This window comes from Felis catus, chromosome E3 (genome assembly GCF_018350175.1).
Source record: "Felis catus isolate Fca126 chromosome E3, F.catus_Fca126_mat1.0, whole genome shotgun sequence".
Lineage (NCBI taxonomy): Eukaryota > Metazoa > Chordata > Mammalia > Carnivora > Felidae > Felis > Felis catus.
In genome coordinates, this window is record NC_058383.1 from 26388423 (window position 1) to 26415620 (window position 27198).

Here is a 27198-nt window from a genome sequence, read left to right on the forward strand (position 1 = left end):
CCTCTCTGTCTCTCTCTCTCAAAAATAAACACTAAAAAATATTTTTAAATAAATAAAAGCTAAGAAACTAAAGGAGATGGTTGATAGATGATAGGTAGGTAGATAGGAAGGAAAGAAGGAGGGAAGGAAGGAAGGAAGGGAGGGGAGGGGAGGGGAGGGGAGGGGACAATCTTCACTGAGTCCTCAGGTCACCATGAGCACAGTGTGTGTGAATGTGTGTATGAGTGGCTGGGGCGGGGGTGGGGCAGTAATGCCATCACACAATACATACAGCTTTAGGAAGACAAAATATATATACTATGTTATGATGAGATCTCTATTACAACCTCCAAATCACAGCAAAGATCGTATTTGTTAAGGAAATTACCTACCTTCTGGTCAGTATATTGAGGTCTAAAGCAGAGGTTGGCAAACTACTGTTTGGCAAACAAGCCCACTGCTCATTTTTGTAAATGAAGTTTTATTGGCATCCGACCAGGCCCGTTCCTAGTCTTTGGCACAGGTGAGTAGTTGTGACAGGGTCCCCGTGGCCTGCAAAGCCTGAAATACTTGCCCTGTGGCTCTTTACAGAAGTTGAAGTTATAGTAATGTAGGATGAGTAGGTCTAGAGAGCTAACGTACAGCATGATGCATATAGGTAAATAACACTGGACCGAATACCGAAATTTGCTAAGAGAGTAGATTTCAGGTGCTCTCATCACCAAAAAGAAGGTAACTATGTGAGGAGATGATAATTAGTTTGACTGTAGTATCATTTCACTGTGTATGTGTGTATCAGGTCATCACACTGCATACCTTAAATATATACAATTTAAAAAAAAAAATTTTAATGTTCATTTTTGACAGAGAGACAGAGCATGAGCAGGGGAGGGGCAGAGAGAGAGGGGAGACCCAGAATCTGAAGCAGGCTCCAGGCTCTGAGCTGTCAGCACAGAGCCTGACGCGGGGCTTGAACTCACGGACTGTGAGATCATGACCTGAGCCGAAGTCGGATGCTTAACCGACTGAGCCACCCAGGAGCCCCAGTATCTTTCATGTTTCAAAAGAATTTCCAGTGGCCTGTGTCTGACCACCCTCCTCCCCACCTAGTGGGTTCACACTCTGAACGTGCTTGATTTCCGTGACAGCAGGGGCCCCAAAGTGCAGTGCACCCGATGACGGAGAGTAAGGAGAAATTATCCAAACTTTATGTTTTGTTATCAATCTTAAAAAAAAAAATTGTTGGAGCGCCTAGGTGACTCAGTATGTTAACTGTCCGACTTCGGCTCAGGTCATGATCTCACTGCTCTTGAGTTCGACGCCCACGTCAAGCTCTGTGCTGACAGCTAGGAGCCTGGAACCTGCTTTGGATTCTCACTCTCCAGCTCTCTCTCCCCCTCCCCTGCTCATGCTCTATCTCTGTATCTCTCTGTCTCTGTCTCTCTTTCAAAAATAAAAAAACTTTTTTTAAAATTCTCAATTTGGGGGCAGAGTATTCTGTAAGACCTGATATATTAGCACAGTAAGTAATCCACACACATCACTTATATAATAAATGTATGTCATTCCTAAATAAATACACGTGCATGTGCTGGGATGTGCACCAGCACCCGGTTATGAGGCAACTGGTAGATATGAGGCATGCTGTAGGCTGAAACTGAGCCTAAGCTGTGCTCGGAGCCTGAGTCAGGCTTTGGCAGGCCCCCCGTGCCCCCCCCCCCCGGCCCAGAGCCAGCAGGGCAACGCACGCTGCGTGGGCACAAGCTAAGTTAGAAGTTATGCCTCACAGGCACAGCCGCGGGTGTTCCAGAGAGAAAACCAGCGACTGGGATGGGTTTGACTCCCTCCTGTGAGTGCCAGCCACACAAAGTGTCAGAGTACCTGATGGAGCATCTCAGGAGTGGAAGCAGTGAGTGGGGAGTGGGGAGTATGCAGGGTCCCCTGCCAGGAAAGGGCTGGCACTGGCTCAGTGATAATCCTAGCAACATTTGCTATCATTTATTGAACATCTACTACTTGCCAGCATCTATGCTAAGTTTTAACGAACAAATTATTTCATTCAATCTTTGTGGGGTAGGTTCTGCTGGTGTCCCCTATTTTATTAAGGGGGAAGCTGAGGCCTCAGAAGGGCAAAGTGACTTGCCTGACAATACACAAAGTAGAGGAGTGAAAGACTCCAGTTTTTAGAGACATTAATTCCTAAATGCATGACATTCCCAGTGAAAACACCAGTGGATGTGAAAACATTTATTTTGGGGGCACCTGGGTGACTCAGTCGGTTAAGCGCCTGACTTAGGCTCAGGTGATGATCTCACAGTTCGTGAGTTCAAGCCCCGCGTTAGGCTCTGTGCTGACAGCTCAGAGCCTGGATGGAGGCTGCTTCAGATTCTGTGTCTCCCTCTCTTTCTGCCCCTTTGCCACTCACGCTCTGTCTCTATCACGAAAATAAATAAACATTACAAAAATTTTTTTAACATGTATTTTTTTTTTAGGAAATAAATATTTATTAAATTCTTGGACCTATTTAGTGAACAAACATAATTGTTAGCCACTTTTTAAATTTGCATCCAAGTTAGTATAAAGTTCAATAATGATTTCAGGAGTAGAATCCAATAATTCATCCCCTACCTATAACACCCAGTGCCCATCCCAAGTGTCCTCCTTAATGCCCCTTGCCTATTTAGCCCATCCCTCTACCCACAACCCCTCCAGCAGCCCTCAGTTTGTTCTCTGTAAGACTTTCTTACGTTTTGGCCCCCTCCTTGTTTTTATATTATTTTTGCTTCCCTTCCCTTATGTTCATCTGTTTTGTATCTTAAATTCCACATATGAGTGAAGTCATATGATACTTGTCTTTCTCTGACTAATTTCGCTTAACATAATACCTTTAGTTCCATCCATGTTGTTGCAAATGGCAAGATTTCATTCTTTTTGATTGCTGAGTAATACTCTGTTGTGTGTATATATATATATATATATATATATATATATATATATATACCACATCTTCTTTATCTATTCATCCATCAAGGGACATTTGGGCTCTTTCCATACTTTGGCTATTGTTGATAGTGCTGCTATAAACACAGGGGTGCATGTGTCCCTTCGAAACATCACACCTGTATCCCTTGGATAAATGCCTAGTAGTGCCATTGCTGGGTCGTAGGGCAGTTCTATTTTTAGTTTTTTGAGGAACCTCCATACTGTTTTCCAGAGTGGCTGCACCAGCTTGCATTCCCACCAACAATGCAAAAGAGATCCTCTTTCTCCGCATCCTCGCTGACATCTGTTGTTGCCTGAGTTGTTACTGTTAGCCCTTCTGACAGGTGTGAGGTGGTATCTCATTGTGGTTTTGATTTGTAATTTCCCTGATGATGAGCGATGTTGAGCATTTTGTCATGTGTCTGTTAGCCATCTGGATGTCTTCTTTGGAGAAGTGTCTAGTCATGTCTTTTGCCCATTTCTTCACTGGAGTATTTATTTTCTGGTGTTGAGCTTGATACGCTTTTTATAGATATTGGATACTAACCCTTTATCTGATATTTCATTTGTAAATATCGTCTCCCATTCTGTCGGTTGCCTTTTAGTTTTGCTGACTGTTTCCTTCGCTGTGCAGAAGCTTTTTATTTTGATGAGGTCCCAGTAGTTCATTTCTGCTTTTGTAAAAAAATACTGAAGTCCGGGCAAACCACACACTAGAACTAGGCATGAATGATAACTTTTGCTTCTCTTTGTTGAGCACTTATTCTGTGTCAAGAACCTTCTACAGGCACCTCCTTTAACCCCTAAGAAACCCTGAAAGGTGGAGGGACGGGGAGGAGGTTAACTCACTTAGGTCTTCCTAGGCAAGCAGCTAGTTCTTTTTTTTTTTTTTTTTAATGTTTATTTAGTTTTGAGAGAATGACTGCAGGCAAGCAGGGGAGAGGTAAAGAGAGTGAGACAGAGGATCCAAAGTGGGTTCTCCACTGACAGTAACGAGCCCGAGCCTGGTGAAGGGCTCGAACTCGCGAGGCATGAGATCATGACCTGAGCGGAAGTCGGTTGCCCAGCCACCCAGGCCCCGCAAGCAGCTAGTTCTAATGCCTGCAGGGCCGGGGTGGAGGGACAGCTGAGCCGAAGCAAGCCTCCTGCCCGCTGTGGACTTCCGACTTCCGACTTCCTTCGCACTGGGCTCAGACTTGCATTTTTATCTTCTGGTATGTATGTATTTCCTCTACGGGATCCAAGATACTTTCTTTCCTGTGACAGGCCCAGATACAAACTCTGTTATTATCCCATCTTACAGAGGAGAAAACTGAGTCTCACAGAAGTGAGCACACGCCCAAGGCCATGCAGTGGCTCAGAAGCAGGGCTGCGGGTTTCTCTTAGTTCCCCGGAGGGGGCTGACCCCGGCAGCCTTCAAGCTGTCACTCGGAGCTGTCTCCAGCAGTGCCAGTGCCGGGAGGAGGGAGGAGAGAAGGGAGGGGAGGAGGAGGAGACTGGGGTCTACCCAGTGAGTCCCGAGCTCCCAGCAATTCTCGCCTGCGCCCAGAAGAGCTCCCAGAAAGGCTTCTCTCCTCCACTCAGGCCTGGAGGTGGCTTCCTCGGGGCTCAGGATGCAAAGGTGGGGGTTGTGGGCCGCGGCCTCACTGACCCTCCTTTCTGCACAGGCTTTTCCACAGACGGACATCAATATCAGCCCAGGTGAGCATAGGGGCCAGGGCCGGAGCAGGTGGAGAGGAGGACACCTCACAGATGCTTGAGGTTGTATCCGTGAGGCCTGGCTGCCTGGGCTGCAGGCCTGCCTGACCCACGGTGTGGCGGGAGCTGAGCTGGGCTCCCCCCCCCCCCCCCCCGACCGGGCCCCAGGGGCATTGTGCTAGGGTCACGCCCCAAAAGTCCTGATTTTAAATCCCAGTTTTGCAACTTAAAAACTGTGTGGCCTTGCCCAAGTTTCTCAACCTCTCTGAGCTCAGCTTCCTTTGGACAATGGGGGTGAGAGTGGCACCCTCTGGGGCTACTCTGCAAGGGAAGTCGGATAAAGTGGGGGGAGTACTTCAGGCTTGGTGCCTGGCACCATAGGAAGATCTGAAAAGGCTGTTTCTGTTAGGGATTTGGCACCTGGGCTCCCCACCCCCACCCTGGCTGTGGCAGCTGCCCCCAGGGAGCTTTCGGACCTGCTGCTGCGCCACCACCGTTGGGCAGGCTGAGGGGACACAGTTGTCCCTCTCGTGACCTCCCTGGAGGTCACTGCTCTGTGGCCCACTTCTGAGGGTTTTCTGTGTCCCTGGGAATTGGGACCTACCAGCCTCTGGCGTGTGGCGTTCCAGTCCCCAGCTTGAAAGTCTCAGGGCTTCAAATGAGCTCAGTTTCTCCTCTTGGCAATGCAGAGGCTGGGGGCTCGTTCTGAGAGACCCGTCCGGGTGGGAAGATTCCTGAATCCTGCAGCCTGCTCAGGGCTGAGGATCTTGCCTGTCACCTCTGCCGCGAAGGTTATTTCCAAACGTTGTTTAAAATATATGAAAATAATAATAATTATTATTATTAATGGGGTGCCTGGGTGGCTCAGTCAGTTAAGTGTCCGACTTCGGCTCAGGTCATGATCTTGCTTTTTGTGAGTTCGAGCTCCGTGTCGGGCTCTATGCTGACAGCTTGGAGCCTGCTTTGGATTCTCTGTCTCCCTCTCTGCCCCTCCCCCGCTTGCGCTCTGTTTCTCTCTCAATAAATAAATTAATTAATTAATTAAATAATACCTATAACCAATTAAGATTTACACAGCCCTTACTATATGCCGGGCATTGTTTTAAGCACTTTTTTGTGTGTATAGATTTATTTAACCTTCACAATAACTTTATGGCAGAGATACCGTTTTGATCCCCATTAAAGTATGACTAATAATGAACCACTTGTAAGACTCCCATAAGACCACATTATTGGGCTGTTACAGTGTTGGGACCAACTTAAACAGTGGGGTGATAGGGTTACCAGAGAAAATGCCTGGTGCCCGTGTAAATTTGTATTTCAGGTAAGCAGTCATCTTTCAGCATAAACATGTCTCAAATATTACGTGGGACAGGGGCCTGGAATGCTCAATCAGTTGAGTGACTCTTGATCTTGGCTCAAATCATGATCTCACAGTCTGTGAGTTCGAACCCTGCTTCAGGCTCTCTGCTGTCAGCGCAGAGCCGGCTTCGGATCCTCTGTGCAATTCTCTCTCTACCCCTCCCCTGATCATGCTCTCTCTCTCTCTCAAAAATAAATAAAAACATTTTTTAAAAAAATTATGTGGGAGGTAGGCTTAAAATTAGTTGTTTATCTGAAATTCAGATTTACCTGGGCCTCCTTCTTAATCTGGCCACCCTGATGGTGGGAGATGAGTTCATTCAGGCAAGTGTCGGGCTCCAGTTCTGTCATAAAATCTCTGAGCATCTGTCTCAGTCAGCTCTGGCTGCCATCACAAAGTACGATGGACTGGGTGGCTTCGACAACAGGCATCTGTTTCTCAAAGTTCCTAGGCTGGGAGGTCAAGGTGCTGCCTGATTCAGTTCCCTGGTGAGGGCCCTCTTCCCGGTTTGCAGATGACCACCCTCTTGTTATGTCTTCCCATGGCAGAGAGAGAAAGAGCATGTGTACACTCTGGTCCCTCTTCCTCTTCTTTTTTATTTTTATTTATTTATTTGTATTAATTTGTTTAATGTTTATTTATTTTTGAGACAGAGACAGAGTGCAAGCGGGGGAGGGGCAGAGAGAGAGGGAGACACAGAATCAGAAGCAGGCTCCAGGCTCCAAGCTGTCAGCACAGAGCCCGATGCGGGGTTCGAACTCACAAGCGGGAAGATCATGACCATGAGGTGAAGTCGGATGCTCAACCGACTGAGCCTCCCACGCACCCCTCTCTTCCCTTTCTTATAAGGACACTAGTCCCATCATGGGGGTCCCACCCTCCTGACTTCATTGAACCCTCATTACCCGCCTCAAAGACCCCACTTAACCATTATATTGGGGGTTAAGGCTCCAACATATGAATGGGGGAGGAACAGGGGGACACAAACATTCAGTCCATAATAATGTCTTTCATCCTTGCTCTTATGGCTCAGTTTGTGCATCCATGCAATGGGCAAGCAGGAGAGAGATGGACAAAATATCCTTGAAGTCTGCCTTGTATATTCCAGTCTTTCCTTTGTATCCAGTGTGTGGAAAGGGCCTGAGGCTGAGTTTGCAAGTGGAAACAACTGGGGAGTCTCCTCTCTCACTCTCTCTCTCTCTCTCTCTCTCTCTCTCTCTCTCTCACTGCTTATGCTCCTGGCATCTCTGAGCGTCAGGTTTCCTCCTCTAGAAAGTGGGGAGAATTAGCAGTGCCTACCAAACATTGGGGGATCTTCAGTGAGGTCATGACGTGAAGTGCTTAACACACGGTAAGTGCTTAAAAACTGAGTTCTTACCGCTAGTACTTCTGTTACTGCAGTTGTTGACGAGATGATAGAAATGGCCAGAGACGGTTTTCTGCTGTGACAAAAACCTCCATTGGAGAAAGGAACTTCCAGACATCTCTCCCCCAGCTCACCCCCCCGCTCAGCTGAGAGGGGCACTGAGATCACTTCAAACCCCGGCAACCTTGGAAAGCTCAGAACTGAAGTTGGCAGGAAGGGTTGGGGAATCCATGGAGCCCAACCCTTCGATATTACAGGTGTGGAAGTCGAGGCCTACAGAGGCCAGTGACCCTGCCACGGTCATCATCCGTCCAAGTGGTAGTTCTCCTTCTCTCCAGGTTCCCAGCCCAGCAGAAAGTCTAGTTGGGGCCTGGGCAGACAGATCTTCTAGAGGAAAGTGACTTCGAGTCAGAAGAGAACGTGTGCGTGCAGGTGTGTGTGTATGAGTGTGCATGTTGATGTGTGACTAGGGAGGGCTCATCTTAGGGTGTCAGGGGGCCCCTGCAGACCATGAAGCTGAGGGCACAGTCAAAGCCCTCCTTATTGAAAATGGGCCTAGTTTATCCTCCCCTGGATACTCCCAACTTTTCCTTGCAGAAAAGAGCATTGGTCATATTATTACTGATCCCAGGGCTCCTAACCTTCCATGCACGTGAAGATATATGCACACAGTGCATCGGAGCCACACCTCTAGATTTGCTTGAGATCACTTTAGACACTTCTGGAAGGCTTGGGAGGCTTTAGCCAGACTACAGCCTTTCTGTAAAACCTTTTCTCCGAACCTGGCTTTGATCACATTGTTTAAGTGGATTAATGAGTGTAAAGTGCTTAGAAGGGGGCCTGGCACCTAGGAAAAGCTACATAAATATTTGCCATTATGATTCTTCAACCGTTACCAACAAGTTTCATTTCCTGGCTCCTGAGGCCAAGTACTCTTCACAGCAAAGGACATTCCAGCAAAGCGTTTGAAGTCTGAAGCTCACTGGCTGCTTCCGCAGGCCCCTGGGGGTGGGCAAGGGGGAATCGGGCTTCTCTTTCCTCCAGGAAGCTGGCACTGTACTCCCAGCTCCAGGCAGGTTTCGGGGCCCAAGCTGTCTCTGTAGTAGTAATATCTAATGCTTACTCGGATGCCAACCATGAGCCAGGCCATGGCTTCCCTGTGAAGTAGGCATTATCGTCATGTCCATTTTTAGATGAGAAAACAGAGGCACAAAGCACTGAGTGTCCAGCTGGGGCCGTTGGACTCCAGAGTCCACGCTGGAGCATGGAGGTCTGAGCAACTAGATGTCCCTACTTCCTTGAAGACATCTCAGAGCCTGGATCATAGAGTCAGATCCCAGAGTGCCGCATGGACGCTCTGGCCCGTTCCCACCCCTCCTCCACGGTCACGGAGCCCTCTGCATATTTCTGAAGTGCATCTCATTGCCATGTGTGTGTTCCTCTCTCCATACTGAGCGACTTGAGGTCACAGACCTCAAAGCCCAGTAGGCACCCAGGAAACATTGAATTATTTGCTTAATTAACTTTTGGTCTTAGCTCAGGCTGCTGTAACCTATGGTGAAAACACCATACACTGGGAGGCTGAAATAATAGGAATTTATTTCTCCCAGTTTGGGAGCCTGGGAAGTTCAAAATCAAGATCTTGAGCAATTTGGTTCCTGGCAAGTACTCTCTTCCAGATGCTGTCTCCCCTCACAGTGGAGAGAAGGGGGTGAGGGTCGGGGGCTCTGTTCTCTCTTTCTCTTCCTATAAGGGCACTTATCATAGGTTTCCCCCCCCCCCCATGAACTTATCTAACCCTAATCACCTCCCAAGTGCCCCATGTCCAAAGACATTGAAGAGTTAGGGCTTCAGCATATGAACTGTTAAATTTGGTGTTTGATATATTTGTCTTACAAATGAGAAAACCAAGACCAGGAAAAAAAAAAGAGGTTTTCTGGAGGCACTTAGTGTTTAGGGATGTCTGAGTCCATCCTGATACCACCACCATTTGCTAGCTGTAGGGGCAAGTGACTTCAGCTCTCTGAGCCTCAGTTTGCTCAGCTGTAAAACGGGCATGATACCGATACCCCTCCTAGCCTGATCTGAGCAGTTATACACTCACCACCCAATGAATGGCTGCTGTTATTAACAATATAAGACATTTCCCAGTGCTCTTTCCTCTCTATCTTGTGGCCACGAGAGTGGCCCAGAGAAGGGAGAGCAAAACTCGGGCATGAGAAGCCCAGGACCACCAGTGCGGATCCAGGACTCACTAGTGGAGGAGGACGGCCTGACAGCGGGCTGTGTGGACCAGGGAGGCAGCGGGAAGTGAGGCAGCCCTCCCAGAGGCCACCTTCCCGGTCTCCTGGGACATCTGGGGCCCAGGAGTGGGGGTGGGGCTGGGGGTTGGGACGCGGTCCCCAGAGCCTCCCTCACCACCCCTCCTGGCTGGCTCCCAAGGCGGATCTGGGCGGGAGGCAGCGTGGTAGTGCACTGTGGGCGGCTGGATTGGAGCCAGGGGAGCGAGCAGCCAGATTGAGTGGGAAGGTGACAATTTCTTCTTTTAAAAAGAGAGAGAGAGAGAGAAAAAAAAATGAGGCCTGAACTCCACTGGTGTGTTCTTTTTTCTTCACAAGCTCAGAGCTCCCAAAGACTTTGACTCCCACCCCAGCTGGGAGACCTTGGTGGCCTTTAGTGCTGCTAATTGAAGGAAAAGACCACTGGCTCCCGGTTTCCAGAGCAACGAGCCCTTTTGTGCATCCCCTCCCCTTCCTTCCCCTCCACCCTCCCTCTGTCACCTCTGGCCTCATCTCTTACCTTCTCACCCTCTCTGATTCCCAGCTTGGCTGAACCATTTGCAGTTCTCCAAATGTTCCATATTCTCTCATACCCCCAGGCCTTTGCACCTGCTGTGTCCTCACTGGAAATGTGTTCCCTGACTCTTATCTTTGAGGTCTCAGTTGAGACATCATCCCCTCCCAGAAGCTTCCCAGATCTCCAAATCCTAGGTGCCACTTTTAGGTGCTCCTGTGGCAACACCCTGAAGTTTCCCCATCTGGGAAGGGGGCTCTGGTGTCCTGTCCTAATCAACCCATGAGCTCCTTGAGGAGACAGTTGGAGCGGCCACCAGTTCAACTAGGGAGACAAAGCGAGTAAACAAATAACCAGCCTCCAAAAATAATTTGGGGGTGCTCCCTCAAGTTTTTGCCAACATGACCCACATCCGCAAATGACATAATAATTTATTTCTGTGCTTATTTTTCTTAAAAAGTTTTTAACATTTTACTTCTTTTTGAGAGACAGAGACTGAGTGCAAGCAGGGGAGGGGCAGAGAGAGAGGCAGACACAGAATCGGAAGCAGGCTCCAGGCTCTGAGCTGTCAGCCCAGAGCCAGACGCGGGGAGACCACGAACCATGAGACCATGATCTGAGCCAAAGTTGGATGCTTAACTGAGCCACCCAGACGCCCCCATTCTTATTTTTCTTTATGTCAATCTTGTAAAACCCAAGCGATCAGAAGCCCCCTCTGTGTAGCTGGCCACAGTATCTCCAGCTAACTGCCTGAGCCCAAGTGGGTGCTCAAATAGAATTTGTTGAATGAAAAAGGAAATGAATGAATGTCCAGACCATCAAGACTGAGTCAAAAGGAAATGGGCTTAAATCCGACAGGAATCTCTAAATTAGATCTGGAGCCATACAGCCTGGCTTTAAAAACCACCTCCGCCACTCAGCTGCTGTGTGATATTGGGCATGTTACTCAACCTCTCTGTCCTTGGTTCCTTCCTCTGTAAAACGTGAGTGATTGTGGTATCTACCTTGTAGGATGTGTGAAGACTAACTGAGCTGATATGTACAAAGAGCCTGACACCATGCCTGGTTCAGGTGACAGCCAGTGGGGTTGGTCCTGTTTGTTACCATCATTACCTGCCATCATTACCTGACTCATCAAGCTGTAAACCTGTAGAAATCCCTTCGTGAGAGAGACACAGATTAGCGAAGGCTACTTTGGGGTTCAGGCTGATAAAAGGCCTCTAAGATCCTTCTAGTCTCAGTTTCTAGAAATCCCAGAGGGAAGGGGGGTGTGGGATACCAGGCAGGGTGGAGTTCATTATCCCATGTGCAAACACGTGGCTTTTTGCCTCCCAGATCCTTCCAATTAAAGGCCTTTGCCTGCCCAGGTGGAAAAGGGAATAATTGAGCAGTGACCTGTCACAGCCCCATTTTCTGGTATGTTTCACCCCAGGCATCCATAACCACCATTTGTTCAGTAGACAGAATCAAAGGAACCAGGAGGGTGAAGGAGGGAGCTTGTTTTCCACAGAGACCTGCTTTAGAAATATCCACCAGGCTTTAGGACCCAGGAGAAGCCTTTGGACCTTGGGGAGAGGGGAGTAGGAACCCTGGCCGCCTCCTTTCCCCTTCCAGCCCCTTTCATTTAATTATTAAAGTCTCTCTGCATCTTCAAAGGTAGTGCCACAAAGTTCCTACAAAGAGCTCAGCAACATCCACTGTTTCAAGAGGTGGAACAAAGCAGGACTGACCGTGTGGCTGTCTGGGGCCGGGGGAGGAAGGGCAGTTCTGGTCAATGAGAAAGCCCAGTGGCTCTGGTCAGTGATGGGAGACATGGAACCTGTCTGCTTAGCGTAGCTCTCTGGATTAAGACATCTGACTCTTTCCCCCAGATAAATGCACACGCACACGTACACACTCTTGATTTTGCACTTCATTTCAGGGGACACAATGGATCCCTGAAACCCCATCAACCCCGGCTATGAAACCCTGAGCTAATCATTAATAATCATACTATTACAGAGCAATCCATGGACGCCAAGCATTTGGCGAACTTCTATGAAGTAAGGTGCTGAAAGACAGTGAACCATTCTCAGCCCTGTTGATGTCCCATGATGAGGCATCATGTGGACTTTCAGATCAAAGACTCTGGTGTCAGGAGGTTCGGTTCAAATCCCTACCTGCCACTTGCGAGCAGGATGACCTTGGGCAAGTCACTTAACCTGTCCAAGCCTCAGTTTCCCTGTAGGTGTGTGACACATTACAAATGCTTCATAAATGTTGTCCACTACTTTATTATTCAAGAGCTCAGCCAGCTGTTACAGTGGCTTGAAAGGCAAAGATCCCACACCCTTGGGGGGCCACAAAAGGGGCCCCAGAGATCAACCAGTTTGACAGCTGAATGTGCCATTGTCACCTGGCATGTTAGGCACAGAGCTGGCGGCTGGGACCCGGACCTCCAGAGTCCCAGTCCAACAGATGTTAGCCCTGCCCCCCACCATAGGTGAGCTACCTAACATAGCTCAAGGCAGGTTCTCAGTGTGCCTTCTTCCTCGCAACCAGTCATCTTGAGTTGTGGTTTCCAAAAAAAAGATATCTCCTAAGAGGCCTTCAAGGGGGTCGAGGCTTGGAGGAACTTCCATCTGTGCTTTTTCAGAATTAAGGATGCTTCCTGAACCCCAGTAGTTCGATGGGCTACAGATATAAATAGTCTTGGCTATAGTTTGTCAGTAAACACGTGGAGAAATGTCTGCCCTCACCACAGAGCCCAGAGTTGCACATTGAAACAAGGCACCTTTTTTTTGCTTATAAAATTTGCAAAGATTGCCATTAAAGTGACAACACCCGGCACTGGCGAGGGCACTGTGAGATGGGCACTCTCAGACATTACTGTGGGAGGATAAATTGCTTTCAGGAGGCAATTTAGCAAGTTGTATCAAAGCCTTAAAAAATCTCTCCTTGGAAAATCTTCAGAAATGCTGAAAAAAGCTTGATGTACGAGGCTGTTCATCTCAGCATTATGTGTATTTGTTTTTAAAAAAAGGGAACCAGTCTAATTATCCACAAATAGGGGAATGATTAAATAAACTCTAGGGGGACCACTCCGTGGAGTATTCAAGAGCTATTTAAAACAATGCTTATGAAAATTTATAATAACAGGAGGGGAATATATTCTAATTTTTGGAACTCTGAATATTGACAGGTATGTATAGTACAATATAATAATTGAATTTTTACAAATCTCTGCGTTCAAGCATGATACGAAGAAAAACACACCAAAGCAGTAACATTTTTCAAGTGTTCTACAATGAGCATATATTACTTTTGTCATTTGGTAAATTTTAGGTACGCATATATTTTTTGGACCTCAAGCACAGAATGTTACAAATCACAATGGGACATGTTTTACTTTCACTCTTGAAAAGGTGTCATAAGCTGTAGGAACAATGTTTCCACGCTACCAGCCCTCCCGCCAGTCTCTTTCTCTGCCCACAGCCATGCCCGAGCTGCCCCCGGCTTCTCTGTGCCCACTATTCTGGATGGAGTTCAAAGGCCACTGCTACCGATTTTTCCCTCTCAATAAGACTTGGGCCGAGGCTGACTTCTACTGTTCTGAGTTCTCCATTGGCAGGAAGTCTGCGAAACTGGCCTCCATCCACAGGTGAGTGGACATCCGTCCCCCATAGCCCAACCAAGCACCCCCTTTGGAACGGAGAGTGAAAACTGGCATTTCTCACTGGTGTTTCTCTTTGGTAATTCAAGCTAACTTTGATCTAGCCCAATTTCTCATTGAAACGGATCCGGCCGGGGGACTCGGTCGGTTAGGCGTCCAACTTCGGCTCAGGTCATGATCTCGTAGTTCATGGGTTCAAGCCCTGCGTTGGGCTCAGTGCTGACGGCTCAGAGCCTGGGGCCTGCCTCAGATTCTGTCTCCCTCTCTCTCTGCCCCTCCTCCACTCCTGCTTTGTCTCTCTCTCTCTCCCTCTCTCTCAAAATTAAATAAACATTAAAAAAAGAAGAAGAAAGAAACAAACCAATCCAGCCCAATTTCTCATTGAAACAGTTGAAGGCGAAGCGTGTAGCATGGGAAGCTAAGAGCTGCTACAGGATCCACCTTCACATGTGCTGATTTTGTGCTGTGCCCCGCATGACAACATGGGGCTTGACCCTGCGATACGATGTGCACAATATATATACCAAGAATATAATACGAGGAATAATAAGTGACGTCTATTTGCTGAGTGTATACAGCATCATTTTGAAGCTCTCTCAAACCATATTGGGTAGGTATCTTCCTTTGCACAGACACGGAACCCGATCCTCCAAGAAGGTAACTTGCTCAAAGTTACATAGCTTTAAAGTGGTGGAGCTGGGATTTGAACCTGAACAGTCGAATAACCACCCACCAAGGCCACCTTCAGCATTCCTCTGTGTCTCCTAAGCCCCAGCCACATTGACCGTCTCAAAGTTTTACGGTCTGGTGCAACCGTTTTACTCCTCCAGATCTTTGCACATTCTGTTCCCTCTGCTAGGAATTCCCATCCGCTTCTCCTCCGTCTCTTCACTGAAGTCACCCTAACTCCGTGGCACCGTAATTGCACTCATTGCCCACCTTTCCTGGAGCCCATTTTTCATCACCTTTTATTTATTTGTTATATTTATTTATTTATTTTGAGAAAGAACAAGCACGAGCTGGGGAGGGGCAGAGAGGGAAAGGGAGAATCTCAAGCATGCTCTGACATTGGGCTCGATCTCACGAACCGTGAGATCGTGACCTGAGCCAAAATCAAGAGTGAGACGCTTAACCAACTGAGCCACCCGGGTGCCCCTTCATCACCTCTAACTGACTTGCCTTCACACCCGACGGCCTTGCCGATGTATGGCTTCTTTTCAAGGACCTCAGAGACTTGAAGTCAGAAAGACAGTTGGTTCTTTATGCTTTAGAGTCACTGACTTTTGTTAAGAACAGAGAAGGGGTCCTGTATCTTAGTTTTTTTTTTTTTTAATGTTTATTTTTGACAGAAAGAGATAGAGAGCGTGAGTGGCGGAGGGGCAGAGAGAGGGAGACAGAGAAGCAGGCTCTGCACTATAAGCCCGACATGGGGCTCGAACTCATGAACCATGGGATCATGACCTGAGCCGAAGTCAGACACTCAACAGACTGAGCCACCCAGGCGCCCCCGTCTTAGTTTTTAAATGAATCCTCCATGTATTCAGCCAACAGATACATAGAGCTCCCACTGTATTCTCAGTGATGCTGAAGAAGATGGGAGGCTGTCATGGTCTATTAGGAGAACGGGAACCACTTCAGACATGCAGAACAGAATTTAATACGCACGAGTGATGGAATCTAAGATCGTAAAGAGGCAGTAATGAGGCAGTCTAGAGATTCACAACAGCAGGAAGCCAATTCCACCCCTAATGGGAAGGCAAACCAGTCTCATAGAGCTGGAGCCACCAAGGCGAGGCAGCCCCCGCCAGCGACTCCCGAGGCAGGGAGAGAAATACCGGGCTTCTCTCGGCTTCTCTCTGCCCCCTTCCTCTTCTGGCCCTTCCCGCTGCTTGCGGGGAAGCTGACAAGAAAACGTGGGAAAGGCAGTCTTCAGGGCAAATCCGCTGTGATACAGGCAGAGCACAGGACCGGCCCGCACACTGGTGGATCAAAGAAGTTGTCAAAACTTTCAAGGCTGTAGAGGAAAATGAGATACTCGGAATAAAGAGTACATTTTTAAATGATTCCAAGTGAAAATTTCTCTTTAGCCAGCCCACAGGCAGGACAGTTCAGCCACTCATGGTGCTTATAACCTCAACCTTAGCTAGGCATCAGCAAAGATTCTGGGCAAATGTGGCGAGTTTCCAGGCAATTCTTGACCCAATTCTGGTCCTTTTGCTGCCTCAACCTACCTTCTTCCTGTCTTCTCAGCTCCGAATGCCCCCTCTTTTTCCTTCTTGTACTACTAACATTCTCTCCCTTTCCTCTCTTTTACAGGTAGTTTTCCATTTTGGTATTAATACTTTTTTTTTTTAAGTTTATTTACTTATTTTGAGAGAGAGAGAGCAAGTGGGTAAGGGGCAGAGAGAGGGAGAGAGGGAATCCCAAACTCTGTCAGTGCAGAGCCCAACGCGGGGCTCAAACTCATGAACCATGAGATCATGACCTGAGCAGAGATCATGAGTCAGAGACTTAACCGACTGAGCCCCCCCGGGCATCCGGTCTATGATACTTTTATGAAAACATTTTGCAAAGTTGGATCTGAACAACTCCTTAACCTGTTGTATGTGAAGTTCAGTTCACAGAAAGCTAGACGCTATTATAAAATCCCTAATTACATCTTGTCTTTGAGACACAATCCAATTCTATATTTCTGGTGTTTTCTTCATGCTTTTATTTTTTTTCTTTCATAATTAAACACACAATCAGCTTATGTCTGTCTGTGGAGCATCTGATTGAAATTTAAGATCCTCATACTTTCTGCTTACCTAATCATTTCCGCCTTTGTTTCAAGAGGCAGTTGAGTTGAATTAAGTTCGACTGCTCTATGCTCCTTATTACTTGCAGTAGCACCTTGGGCTTCTCTATGTTCCAGTTATTTTGACCAGTTATGGGGGAAATGCAATGAAATATGGAAATTTTTTCCCAAGCAGGTGCTGTTGAACAAGTGCTAAAATGGCTAGGCGGCCACTCTACCCGATGACTGCTCAACGTGTATGTTCAGCAGTCAATGTAGGAGACCCCAAATTGTGCGTGAGAGAGGCGTGTGGGGATGCCAGTGCTTACGCAGCAGGGCAGGACCAAGCTCAAGGACCCACTAGGGTTAAGAACACCCTGTCCCCAGAAAGTGGATTCCCTCACACGGTGGAACACATACTCTTGGAACATCAATGTTGACGAGAGCCCTGCTGATGTCAAGTAGAAGTAAGGTTTGGTGTTGTTTATGTGGTCCTTGTGGCTCATTTGAGGACACCAGACCTTAAGAAATAGAGAAATAAACCAACCAGCCTGCCTCTGGGAAGTCAGAAATGTGTGCTCCAGGTGGTCCAGAGTGGATAGGGGGTATTCAGGGAAGGCTTCCTGGAAGGACCATCTTGGATCAGGATATTCAAGGATGAGGAAGCCTAAAGAATGGAAACAGCAGATGTTCCAAGGGAAGAAGCAAGGACACTAGACTCAGACAGTCCTGGACTAGTCCCAGCTCTGCCACTTCCTCCCTACACTGTCTGACCAAGGAGACCAAGCATCTGAAGTTCTTTCAAAGTTAGCTCGTCACTGAGTGCTCGAGAGGGAGCCATTAATAGTTCCGTTTATTATAATTCTAGGCATCTCAAGGGGGCCAGTTCTTACTTAGGGTTCCCATGTCAGATCGTCTTTCTGAGGGCCAGCAAGCCCTGCCCCACTCACCCATTTTCCCTTCCGTTTCCTCCAATGGTATCTCGGTTCTTAGTCCATTCAGGCTGCTGTTACAAAAACACGACAGACGGGGTGGCTTACAAACAACAGAAATGTATTTCTCCTAGTTTGGTGGCGAGAAGTCCAAGCTAGGGTGCCAGCTTGGTCAGGTTCATAGTGGGAGAGCCTGCTCCCTGGTCCACGATGGCCATCTTCGAGCTGCATCCTCACCGGGGAAGGGGTGAGAGCTCTCTGGCATCTTTTCAGGGCACTAATCCCATTCATGAGAGCTCCACCCCCATGACCTAATCACCTCCCAGAGTCCCACCCTCTAATACCATCACACTGGTATTAACATAGGAATTTGGGTTCATATATTCCCAACATATGAATATGGGGTTTCAACAAATGAATTTGGGGGAGACCCAAAGATTGAGTTCCCAACTGTATCTGCAGCTCCCTGAATGTGATTGCCTGCAGCACGGTGTTGAGAAAGATTCTGAGTGCTTCTGGAACGGATTGGCAATGTCTTCCACAAACACAGAACGAAGCAGAATAAACGTGGCTGCTCTGATTGGCTACCAGGGCCTCAGGACAAAGGGAATTTAATAGGGGGCATTTTAGACAAGGTGGCAGCCCGTGGAGAGTGGCCATCCGGTGAAGCCAATGACAGCAGATACGCTTTGTTGCAGCATAAAGGGCACCTCACCAGAGTCCCGTTTTAAAGTGAGTTATTTGCTGGTTATTCGGTCTGAGGCTGCTAACTATGACTCGATAAAGATTTCTTGAACATACTGAAGTCTACCTTAATGCCACGTGGAAGCCGAAAATGGGACCCCTGGTCTGGTGGGATCTGCCCCTCTGGGTCTGTGAGCTCCTTGAGCCGAGTCTATTGTGTGTCCATTGCCCTCACCTCCCTTACCTGCCCTTCTGGCCTCTGCCGATGGCGTTCTCCAGGCTCCCTGGTAGCAGGGCGCTGGGTGAGCTGTTCCCTTCCCCAGGCTCTTCAGTGCAGCAGCTTCAAACATCAGGTCCACCCTCAACTATAACCCAAGAAGGAAAGGCCGCGATGGACCCTGCAGCCTTCTCCGCACACCTGTCTCCATTTATCAGGGAGGGCAGTATTTCCCAGACGCCCCTTACGGAAGTCCGCTTACATCCAGTTGGCCCACCTGGGGTTGATGGCCAGTGGTGGCTGAAGAGGAGGCTAGAAAGTGAAACCTAGCTTTCCTAACTTCTTTTTGGGTGGTGTTTTTATTTGAGAGAGAGAGAGAGAGAGAGAGAGAGAGAGCGCATGTGGGCATGCTCAAGCAGGGCAGAGGGGCAGAGGATGGGGAGAGAGAGAGAGAGAGAGAGAGAATATCTCTAGCAGGCTCCCTGCTCAGCGCAGAGCCTGACTTGGGGCTCAATCCCACGAACCTAGGATCATGACCTGAGCCGAAATCAAGAGTCAGATGCTCAACTGACCAAGTCACCCAGGTGCCCTTCCTCTCCTAACTTCTTATGTAGGCAACAGGCAAAGAGACCAGAAATGGCTATGGAGTAAGCAACCAGGGGTGTCCACCCCAGTGTCCCATTGATATGACAATGCAAAAAAAAAAAAAAAAAAAAAAAGGCAATACGGTGACTTCACATATGCAAAACATGCAACACGGTACCTGTCATGAAGTCAGCGCTCAGGAAACATTTTAATGATCCAAGGAAAATCTCTATGTGTCTATCTCTCTACCCATCCATCCATCTCTATTTCTTTGTTGCTCTGGGAAGCAGACTGCTTTCAGTGTCCTCCACCGATGTCTTTTGTTAGGTGAAGTATTTTCTGAGTTCTTTGAAATAGGAGGTGAGGGTCCCCCAAGAAGACACCAATGCCTTCTGCTATGGTTTGAATATTTGTGTCCCACCCCCCAAATTCAGAGGTTGAAATCCTAATGCCCAACGTGACCATATTCGGAGGTTGGACATTTGGAGGTGATTAGGTCATGAGGTGAAGCCCTCATGAATGAGATTAGCACCCTTTTTCTTTTAATGTTTATTTACTTATTTTGAGGGTGAGAGAAAGAGAGAGAGAGAGAGAGAGAGAGAGAGAGAGAGAGAGAGACCCAAGCAGGCTCAGCATGGAGCCTGACACGGGGCTCAATCCCATGACTCTGGGATCATGACCTGAGCCGAAATCAGGAGCCAGATGCTTAACCGACTGAGGCACCCAGGTGCCCCGGAATTAGTGCCCTTATACAAGATGCTCCACATTGCTGTCTTGCCCCTTCCTCCTCCGTGTGAGGACACAGCGAGAAGTCTGTGACCCAGAAGGCCCTCACCTGACCATGCTGACCTCCTGAACTTGGACTTCTAGCCTCTAGAACTGTGAAAAATAGATTTCTGTTGTTTGAAAGCCATCCAGTCTATGATATTTTGTTACTGCAGCCTGAAAAGGCTGACACTTTCTAAGCGGGGGTGGCCTGTTAACCAAAGGGCTTTGGTGTTGCTGAGTGGGCTATGCAAGTTCAAGCCCAGAGCCGAATTTTCCAGGGAGGCAAAAGATTTTGGAGGCGGTATGTGAACAAAAACCTGGTAGGATATGTAAGGACTGGCAGCATAGGAGGGCTTCTGAGAGAAAACGAAAGTGTCTAGTGGAGATTTCCATCAAGTTATTTGATGTGCAGAGCGCATGAGAAACCCCTTTCTCTGTCTCTTCATGATATTGTCAATATAATCCACCTCATTTGCTGGTGTGTTTGAGACAGATGTAAATTTTTAGGATGAATAGTGGGGCTGAGATCTGCTTTGAACTGGCATGGATCTGATCCAGAGGTGGCCATGAAAAGACAGTCACATATGGGTGGTGTAATTAAAAAAAGAAAAAGAGGGGCGCCTGGGTGGCTCAGTCGGTTAAGCACCCGACTTTGGCCCAGGCCATGATCTCACAGTTTGTCGGTTCGAGCCCCATGTCCGGCTCTGTGCTGACAGCTCAGAGCCTGGAACCTGCTTCAAATCCTGTGCCTCCCTCTCTCTCTGCCCCTCACTCGTTTGTGCTCTGTCTCTCTCTATCTCTCAAAAATAAATGTTAAAAAAAAATTTTTTTTAAATAAATAAAAGAAAAAAAGAAAAAGAAGGAGGGGCACCTGGGTGGCTCAGTCGGTTAAGTGGCCGACTCTTGATTTCAGCCCAAGTCATGATCTCATGGTTCATGGGTTTGAGCCCCGCATGGGGCTCTGCGCTCACAGCCTGATTCAGAGTCTCTGTCTCCCCTCCCCTCTCTCTGCCCCTCCCCCACTAGAGTGAGCTCTCTCTCTCTCTCTCTCTCTCTCTCTCTCAAAAATAAATAAATGTTAAAAAAAGAAAACGAAGGAAAAAACAAGGATTGCTTTCAGTTTTTGACTCTGTCCTGTGAACAGAGACGAGTAACACTACTGCGTTTCTTACGTTTGCAGCTGGGAAGAGAATGTCTTTGTGTATGACCTTGTGAACAGCTGTGTGCCTGGGATCCCAGCTGACATCTGGACGGGGCTTCACGATCACAGACAGGTAAGGAAGCAGGGGCCATCAGGCCCTCTTGGCAGCTGCAGCCAGGATGCCAGTTTGACTTAGCCGACCTTTCACCTGGGGCCCATACGGCAGGTCACTGCGGCGTGCCCAGCACGTGGAGAGAAACCAGATACCGGGATGCCCCAGGTAGAAGGTAGTGTTGTGAAAGAGTATATGACGGGGACATAGCAGGATCAGGGAAGGCCTCTGTTTGGGTGTGAGTTCCCAAAACAGTGGACACAAAAATGTGACTAGATGTGTAAAATATTTCTGAGGGGGAAAGATCTGTGAGGGAGAAAAGAGGAGGGGACATAAGTGTGATGATAGCACAGTTCTGAGAAAGACTTGCTAGGCCAGTGGGGAGTCCTCAGGCAAAGGAGGGCCACTAGAGGAACCCCGCCTGGGGCAGGAATGAGCCGGCACCAGCACCCCTGAGTACCTGCTGAGTCACTGACTGACTGGGCACAGCCTGGAGGAAACCTGGTCTGGCTGTGAACGCAGCGGTGAATCCGAAGGGGCAGGAGAGCTGAGGCTGTGGGTCAGCCGTGCTCCCTGTAGCTGGTCCTCCTGAGGGAGTTCCAAGCAGTGCACTTCCGTGGTTGCCACAGCCTCCCTAAGTTAAAGACATTTAAGCTAGTATCTAATGGATAAATAGGAGTCAGCCAGAGGAAGAGCATTCCAGGTAGAGGGAATAGCATGGGCAAAGGTCCTGAGGCGTGAGAGATCATGACCTATTCGAGGACCTGAAAGACAAGTGGGTCTGGGATGCAAAATGGGGCAGGGGTCGATGGAATAATGGTGAAGAGCAAGGCCAGATCTCATACCTGGCGACATCGCAGCAGAGTCCCCCTGGGAATTCTGTCCCCAGACTTTCCCTGGAGGAGCTGAATACTGTCTCTGTTTTGCATGTATGCTACCAGCCCTGCCCCCAGAGTACTGCGGGGAATAGGGCTCCGGTTCCAGCCCCCGTCCTGCCTCTTACTGGCTGGTAGGTGACTCTGGGCAATTTTTTTTTGTTGACCTCTCTGAGCTTCAGTTTCCTCAGCTATAAAATGGGGGTAATGATAACAGTGCCTTGTTATGAAAAGTCAATGAGCTTAGCCTGGCACTTGGGACACTCTAAGAGCTCACTAGGGCTGGTAGAAGTCACTGTCAAATAGCAGAAGCAACAGTAGTAGCCAGACTCAACAGAGATGGATATATATATTTTTTTAATTTTTTTTTAACGTTTATTTATTTTTGAGACAGAGAGAGACAGAGCATGAACAGGGGAGGGGCAGAGAGAGAGGGAGACACAGAATCTGAAACAGGCTCCAGGCTCTGAGCTGTCAGCACAGAGCCCGACGCAGGGCTCGAACTCACGGACCATGAGATCATGACCTGAGCCGAAGTCGGACGCTTAACCGACCAAGCCACCCAGGCGCCCCGGATATATATATTTTTAAATCAATAGAATTCATCTTGCAAGAACCTACATAGAAGTTGTAATTGAAAAAAAAAAAAAACAACCCCACAATGGGCACCTGGGTGGCCCAGTCAGTTAAGTGTCCTACTTCAGCTCAGGCTGTGATCTCATGGTTCATGAGTTCGAGCCCCTCATCGGGCTCACTGCCATCAGCACAGAGGCTCCTTGGATCCTCTGTCCCCCTCTCTCTCTGGACTTCCTCCGCTTATGCTCTCTCTCTCAAAAATAAATAGGCATTAAGGGGCGCCTGGGTGGCGCAGTCGGTTGAGCGTCCGACTTCAGCCAGGTCACGATCTCGCGGTCCGTGAGTTCGAGCCCCACGTCAGGCTCTGGGCTGATGGCTCAGAGCCTGGAGCCTGCTTCCGATTCTGTGTCTCCCTCTCTCTCTGCCCCTCCCCCGTTCATGCTCTGTCTCTCTCTGTCCCAAAAGTAAATAAACGTTGAAAAAAAATTTTTTTTAAATAAATAGACATTAAAAAAAAAAGAACCGCAAAATTTATATTCGTAATAGTAACTTTCAAATGGGATTATAGGAGCACCTGGGTGGTTCGGTCAATTAAATGCCCCACTTGGGCTCAGGTCATGATCTCACGGTTCATGAATTCGAGCCCCACATCAGGCTTGCTGCTGTCAGTGCAGAGCCTGCTTGGGCTCCTCTCTCTCCCTCTCTCTCTCTGCCCCTCCCCCACTCACTCTCAGAAATAAATAAATAAATAAATAAATTTTAAAAATGGGATTATAGGGGCGCCTGGCTGGCTCAGTCAGAAGAGCATGTGACTCTTGATCTCAAGGTCATGAGTGTGAGTCCCACGTTGGGTATAGAAATTACTTAAATAAATAAACTTAGAGAAAAAAAGGATTGTGAATACACTTAGGGTTTAAGGAACTTGTATTACAATAATTAAGTGTAGTAATAACAAACAATACAGTAAAAGATCTTGTTTTTTAAAATCTTCCTTGCAGGGCACTAGCTAAGTCCTTTGTGCCCTTTACTTCATCACTGCTCACAACAGCTTTCTGAGGGAGAGACTAGCTCCATTGTAAAGGTGTGGAAACTGAGGCTGGGGAGGTTAGGTAACCTGTCCAGATGGCAGTGAGGAGGTGGGTAGCATCTAGCTCTAGCCTCTCTCTCAGAAGCAGCATGCTGTTTCCATTATCTGATGCCACCTCCGTAATCATCAGTCTTTCGGGGGAGACTTTTCTAAGGACTTGAATAAATGCAGAAATGGCTCGTGTTCCAGAACATGGCAAGGATATAGTTCTTTCCACAGTTAATTTGCACATTTATTTTAACACCAATCAAATTCCCAACAGGAGTTTTCTTGTAATTGGACAGAGAAGTCTCACATCAGGCAAGAAAAATACACAGTACAGGGACAAAAGGAAAGAAATGAAGGGTGACTCCGGTCTGCTGGTAAATTGAATTAAAAAAAAAAAAGTGTAGTAGTTAAAATCTTGGGCACGGAGTCTCACAGACCTGGGTTTGAATGCCAGCACCAATGCTTTATTAGCTATGTGAATTTGGCTAGGCCAATCTGAGTCTGAGTTTTCTCATCTGTGCAATAGACATGACGATGCCTGCTTGGACGATGGTGGGGAGAAAATAAGTAGAGCCCCCGATGGCAACTAATGAACCTTCAATAAACAGCAGCTAGTAGTGATGGTATAATAGCAGTATCTCGCATCAAACTGAGGACTTTTTAAAAATATTTTAATATTTATTTTTGAGAGAGAGAGAGAGAGAATGTGAGACACAGACTCCGAAGCAGGCTCCAGGCTCTGAGCTATCAGCGCAGAGCCCCACGTGGGGCTCAAACCCATCAACCAGGAGATCATGACCTGAGCCGAAGTCAGAGGCTTAACTGACCGAGCTACCCAGGTGCCCCTATATATTTATTTTGAGAGAGAGAGAGAGACTGGGCAAGATGGAGAGAGAGAGAGAGAGAGAGAGAGAGAGAGAGAGAGAGAGAGAGAGAGAGAATCCCAAACAGGCTCCATACTGTCAGCACAGAGCCCAACTCAGGGCTCAAACTCAGGAACCTTGAGATCATAACCTGAGCCGAAGTGGGAAGCTCAGTTGAGTGAGCCCCCCAGGCGCCCCAGGACTTTTTAAAAAGTTTGTTTGTTTGTTAAGATTCTTTTTTTTTCCCAACGTTTATTTATTTTCTTTTTTGGGGGGGGACAGAGAGAGACAGAGCATGAACGGGGGAGGGGCAGAGAGAGAGGGAGACACAGAATCGGAAACAGGCTCCAGGCCCTGAGCCATCAGCCCAGAGTCTGACTTGGGGCTCGAACTCACGGACCGCGAGATCGTGACCTGGCTGAAGTCGGACGCTTAACCGACTGCACCACCCGGGCACCCCTTGTTAAGATTCTTTTTGAGAGGGAGAGAGAGCTCATGAGCATGCAGGCTCATGCGCGCGCCCACGAGTGGGGGCGGGGCAGAGAGAGAGAGAGGGAGAGAGAGAATCCCGAGAAGGCAGGGCTCGATCCCACAAGCTGTGAGATCATGACCTGAGCCCAAATCAGGAGTCCAAGGCTTAACGGACTGAGCCCCTAGGCGCCCCCAAAGTGAGGACTTCTGCACTGTTCCATATGGAGGCGTTAGAATATCAGCCCTGAGCTGGGGCTGGCTCTGATGCCAGATCTTTCTCTCACGGACTGGCTTCCTCCACTCTGGATGGGACTGCCCAGGAAGGGCAGTTTGAATGGACCGACGGCTCCTCCTATGACTACAGCTACTGGGACGGAAGCCAGCCGGACGACGGCGTCCACAAGGACCCAGAAGAGGACTGCGTGCAGATATGGTACCGGCCCACCAGCGGTGAGTGCCCGCGAGATCAGGGCTTTTGCAGGGGTGCTGGGGAGGAGCCGGGGATGGCAGAGAGACTGCCTGCCCCCCCCCCTTTTCCTGGGCGTTAGGGGGCTGGTGGGGGCGGAGTGGGCGGGGTTGGGGGGCCGGGCCCTTCTCCGCCCTGGATACAGTTTAAACACTAGGTAGCGGGGCATTGTTGACCTGCAGACCGTGCTTGCATTAAAAAGATACTAGAGGCAGAAGCATGGGGCAGGTTGGAGGGGCGGGGTCGCACAGATCGGTCAAAAGATGGTGCGTCTGTGTCAGCTCCCCAGTGCGCTGGAGTGCCAGCCCCGACCCCAGGCTCGTGCTCCTCACTATCAGAGCAGAGGTATGCCTGGAGAAGCACCGAGGTGGAAGTAGTGAAAAGGATATACACCTGGGTCCAAGCCCTTGCCTTGCTGCTTTCTAGCTCTGTAACCTTGCAGGGAATCACTTATTCACTCTGAGATTCCGCTTCCTCTTCTGTAAAATGGATTTAGTAACCGTTCTACCCACAGGGCAGATGTGAGGATTATAGGAGGCACAGCTGATCCAGCTGTTCTCCGAACCCCAGCTCCACCCCTTATTAATCGCGTGGTCCAAAGTGAATGCCTTAACCTCCTGGCTCAGAGTCTGCATCTGCAAAATGGGCTAATGATACTTAACGCACAAGGTTGCTGTGAAGAGGAAAGAAGCTAATGTACATAAAGTGGCCACAACGATTTGCATGTGGTATTAGCAATCACCGCCATCAGCATGAGCAACATCATCTCTCCTCAACCCTATCTGGAGAAGTGAAAATGATTCATATTCTCATTTTGCAGCTGAAGAAATGGAAGCTCAGAGATGTTAAACAATTTGTTCTTGGTCACACAGCAAGTAGTGAAATGGGTTTCAAACCTGGATCTACCAAAGTCCAGATTCAAGCACCCAACTCCTGCTCCTCCTGCGCCCCTTTTTCTTCTCCTGATTCGAATAGGGAGGTAGGGAACAGGGACTTGCTATCCTGGGAGCCAGTCTGGAGCCTGGGAGTCAGAGCTGGGCCAAGCCCCTGGGTAAAGGGTGTCCTGCCCCTCGACAGCAGCAAGTCAGGATCAGCCTTAGGAGAGAGAAGGGCCGGACAGCAGCCTCATCAAGCACCAGCCAGAAAGGGGTGCCAGTGCAGGCATGAGGCCACGGGAGAGGGCTTTCACTCCAGTGGGGCGGTGAGGTTACTTTACTGTGGTAGGTGGACCCTCACCCGGATTCTGTGCTTCTTCTCACTGCAGCTCTGAGGTCATGGAATGATAACACATGCAGCCGCAAGTTCCCCTTTGTCTGCAAGATCGCGTCTCTGACCATTCACTGAGCCGGTCTTGCCCCGTCAAAAGTGAGCCCAACTCCAGCACATCATGTAGGTATACCTAGTGTAAATCTGACACTCAATAAATGTAAGCCACAGAAGAGATAAAGCTCCTGGGCAGACATTTTTGTTTTTAATTTTTTAATGTGTATTTTTATTTATTTTGAGAGAGAGAGAAGAGGAGAGGCAGAGAGAGAGAGAGGGAGAGAGAGAGAGAGAGAATCCCAAGCAGACTCTACATTGTCAGCACGGAGTCCAACATGGGGCTCAACCTCACGAACCATGAGATCATGACCTGAGCCTAAATCAAGAGTCAGATGCTTAACCGACAGAGCCACCTAGGTGCCGCCCCAGGCAGAGGTGTTAAACAAGCAAGTCTTTTTTTTTTTTTTTTTAACATTTATTTATTTTTGAGACAGAGAGAGACAGAGCATGAATGGGGGAGGGGCAGAGAGAGAAGGAGACACAGAATCCGAAGCAGGCTCC

At 48.4% G+C, this 27198-nt stretch overlaps 1 protein-coding gene and 1 long non-coding RNA gene across 2 annotated transcripts; one reads left to right on the forward strand and one right to left on the reverse strand.

Moving 5' to 3' along the window:
- Positions 1-4457: 4457 nt before the first annotated feature.
- On the forward strand, positions 4458-26849 carry CLEC19A (C-type lectin domain containing 19A). Its single transcript, XM_019820911.2, has 5 exons — positions 4458-4662; positions 13656-13821; positions 20976-21069; positions 25229-25358; positions 26639-26849. Exons 1-5 carry the CDS (start codon positions 4575-4577, stop codon positions 26716-26718), a joined length of 558 nt encoding a protein of 185 aa, XP_019676470.1. The 5' UTR covers positions 4458-4574; the 3' UTR covers positions 26719-26849.
- LOC123382501 lies at positions 15107-18656 on the reverse strand. Its single transcript, XR_006590951.1, has 4 exons — positions 18470-18656; positions 17560-17615; positions 17157-17276; positions 15107-15847 (listed from the first exon to the last, which is right to left on the reverse strand). It is a non-coding gene; the product is annotated as an uncharacterized LOC123382501 (long non-coding RNA).
- Positions 26850-27198: the final 349 nt, after the last annotated feature.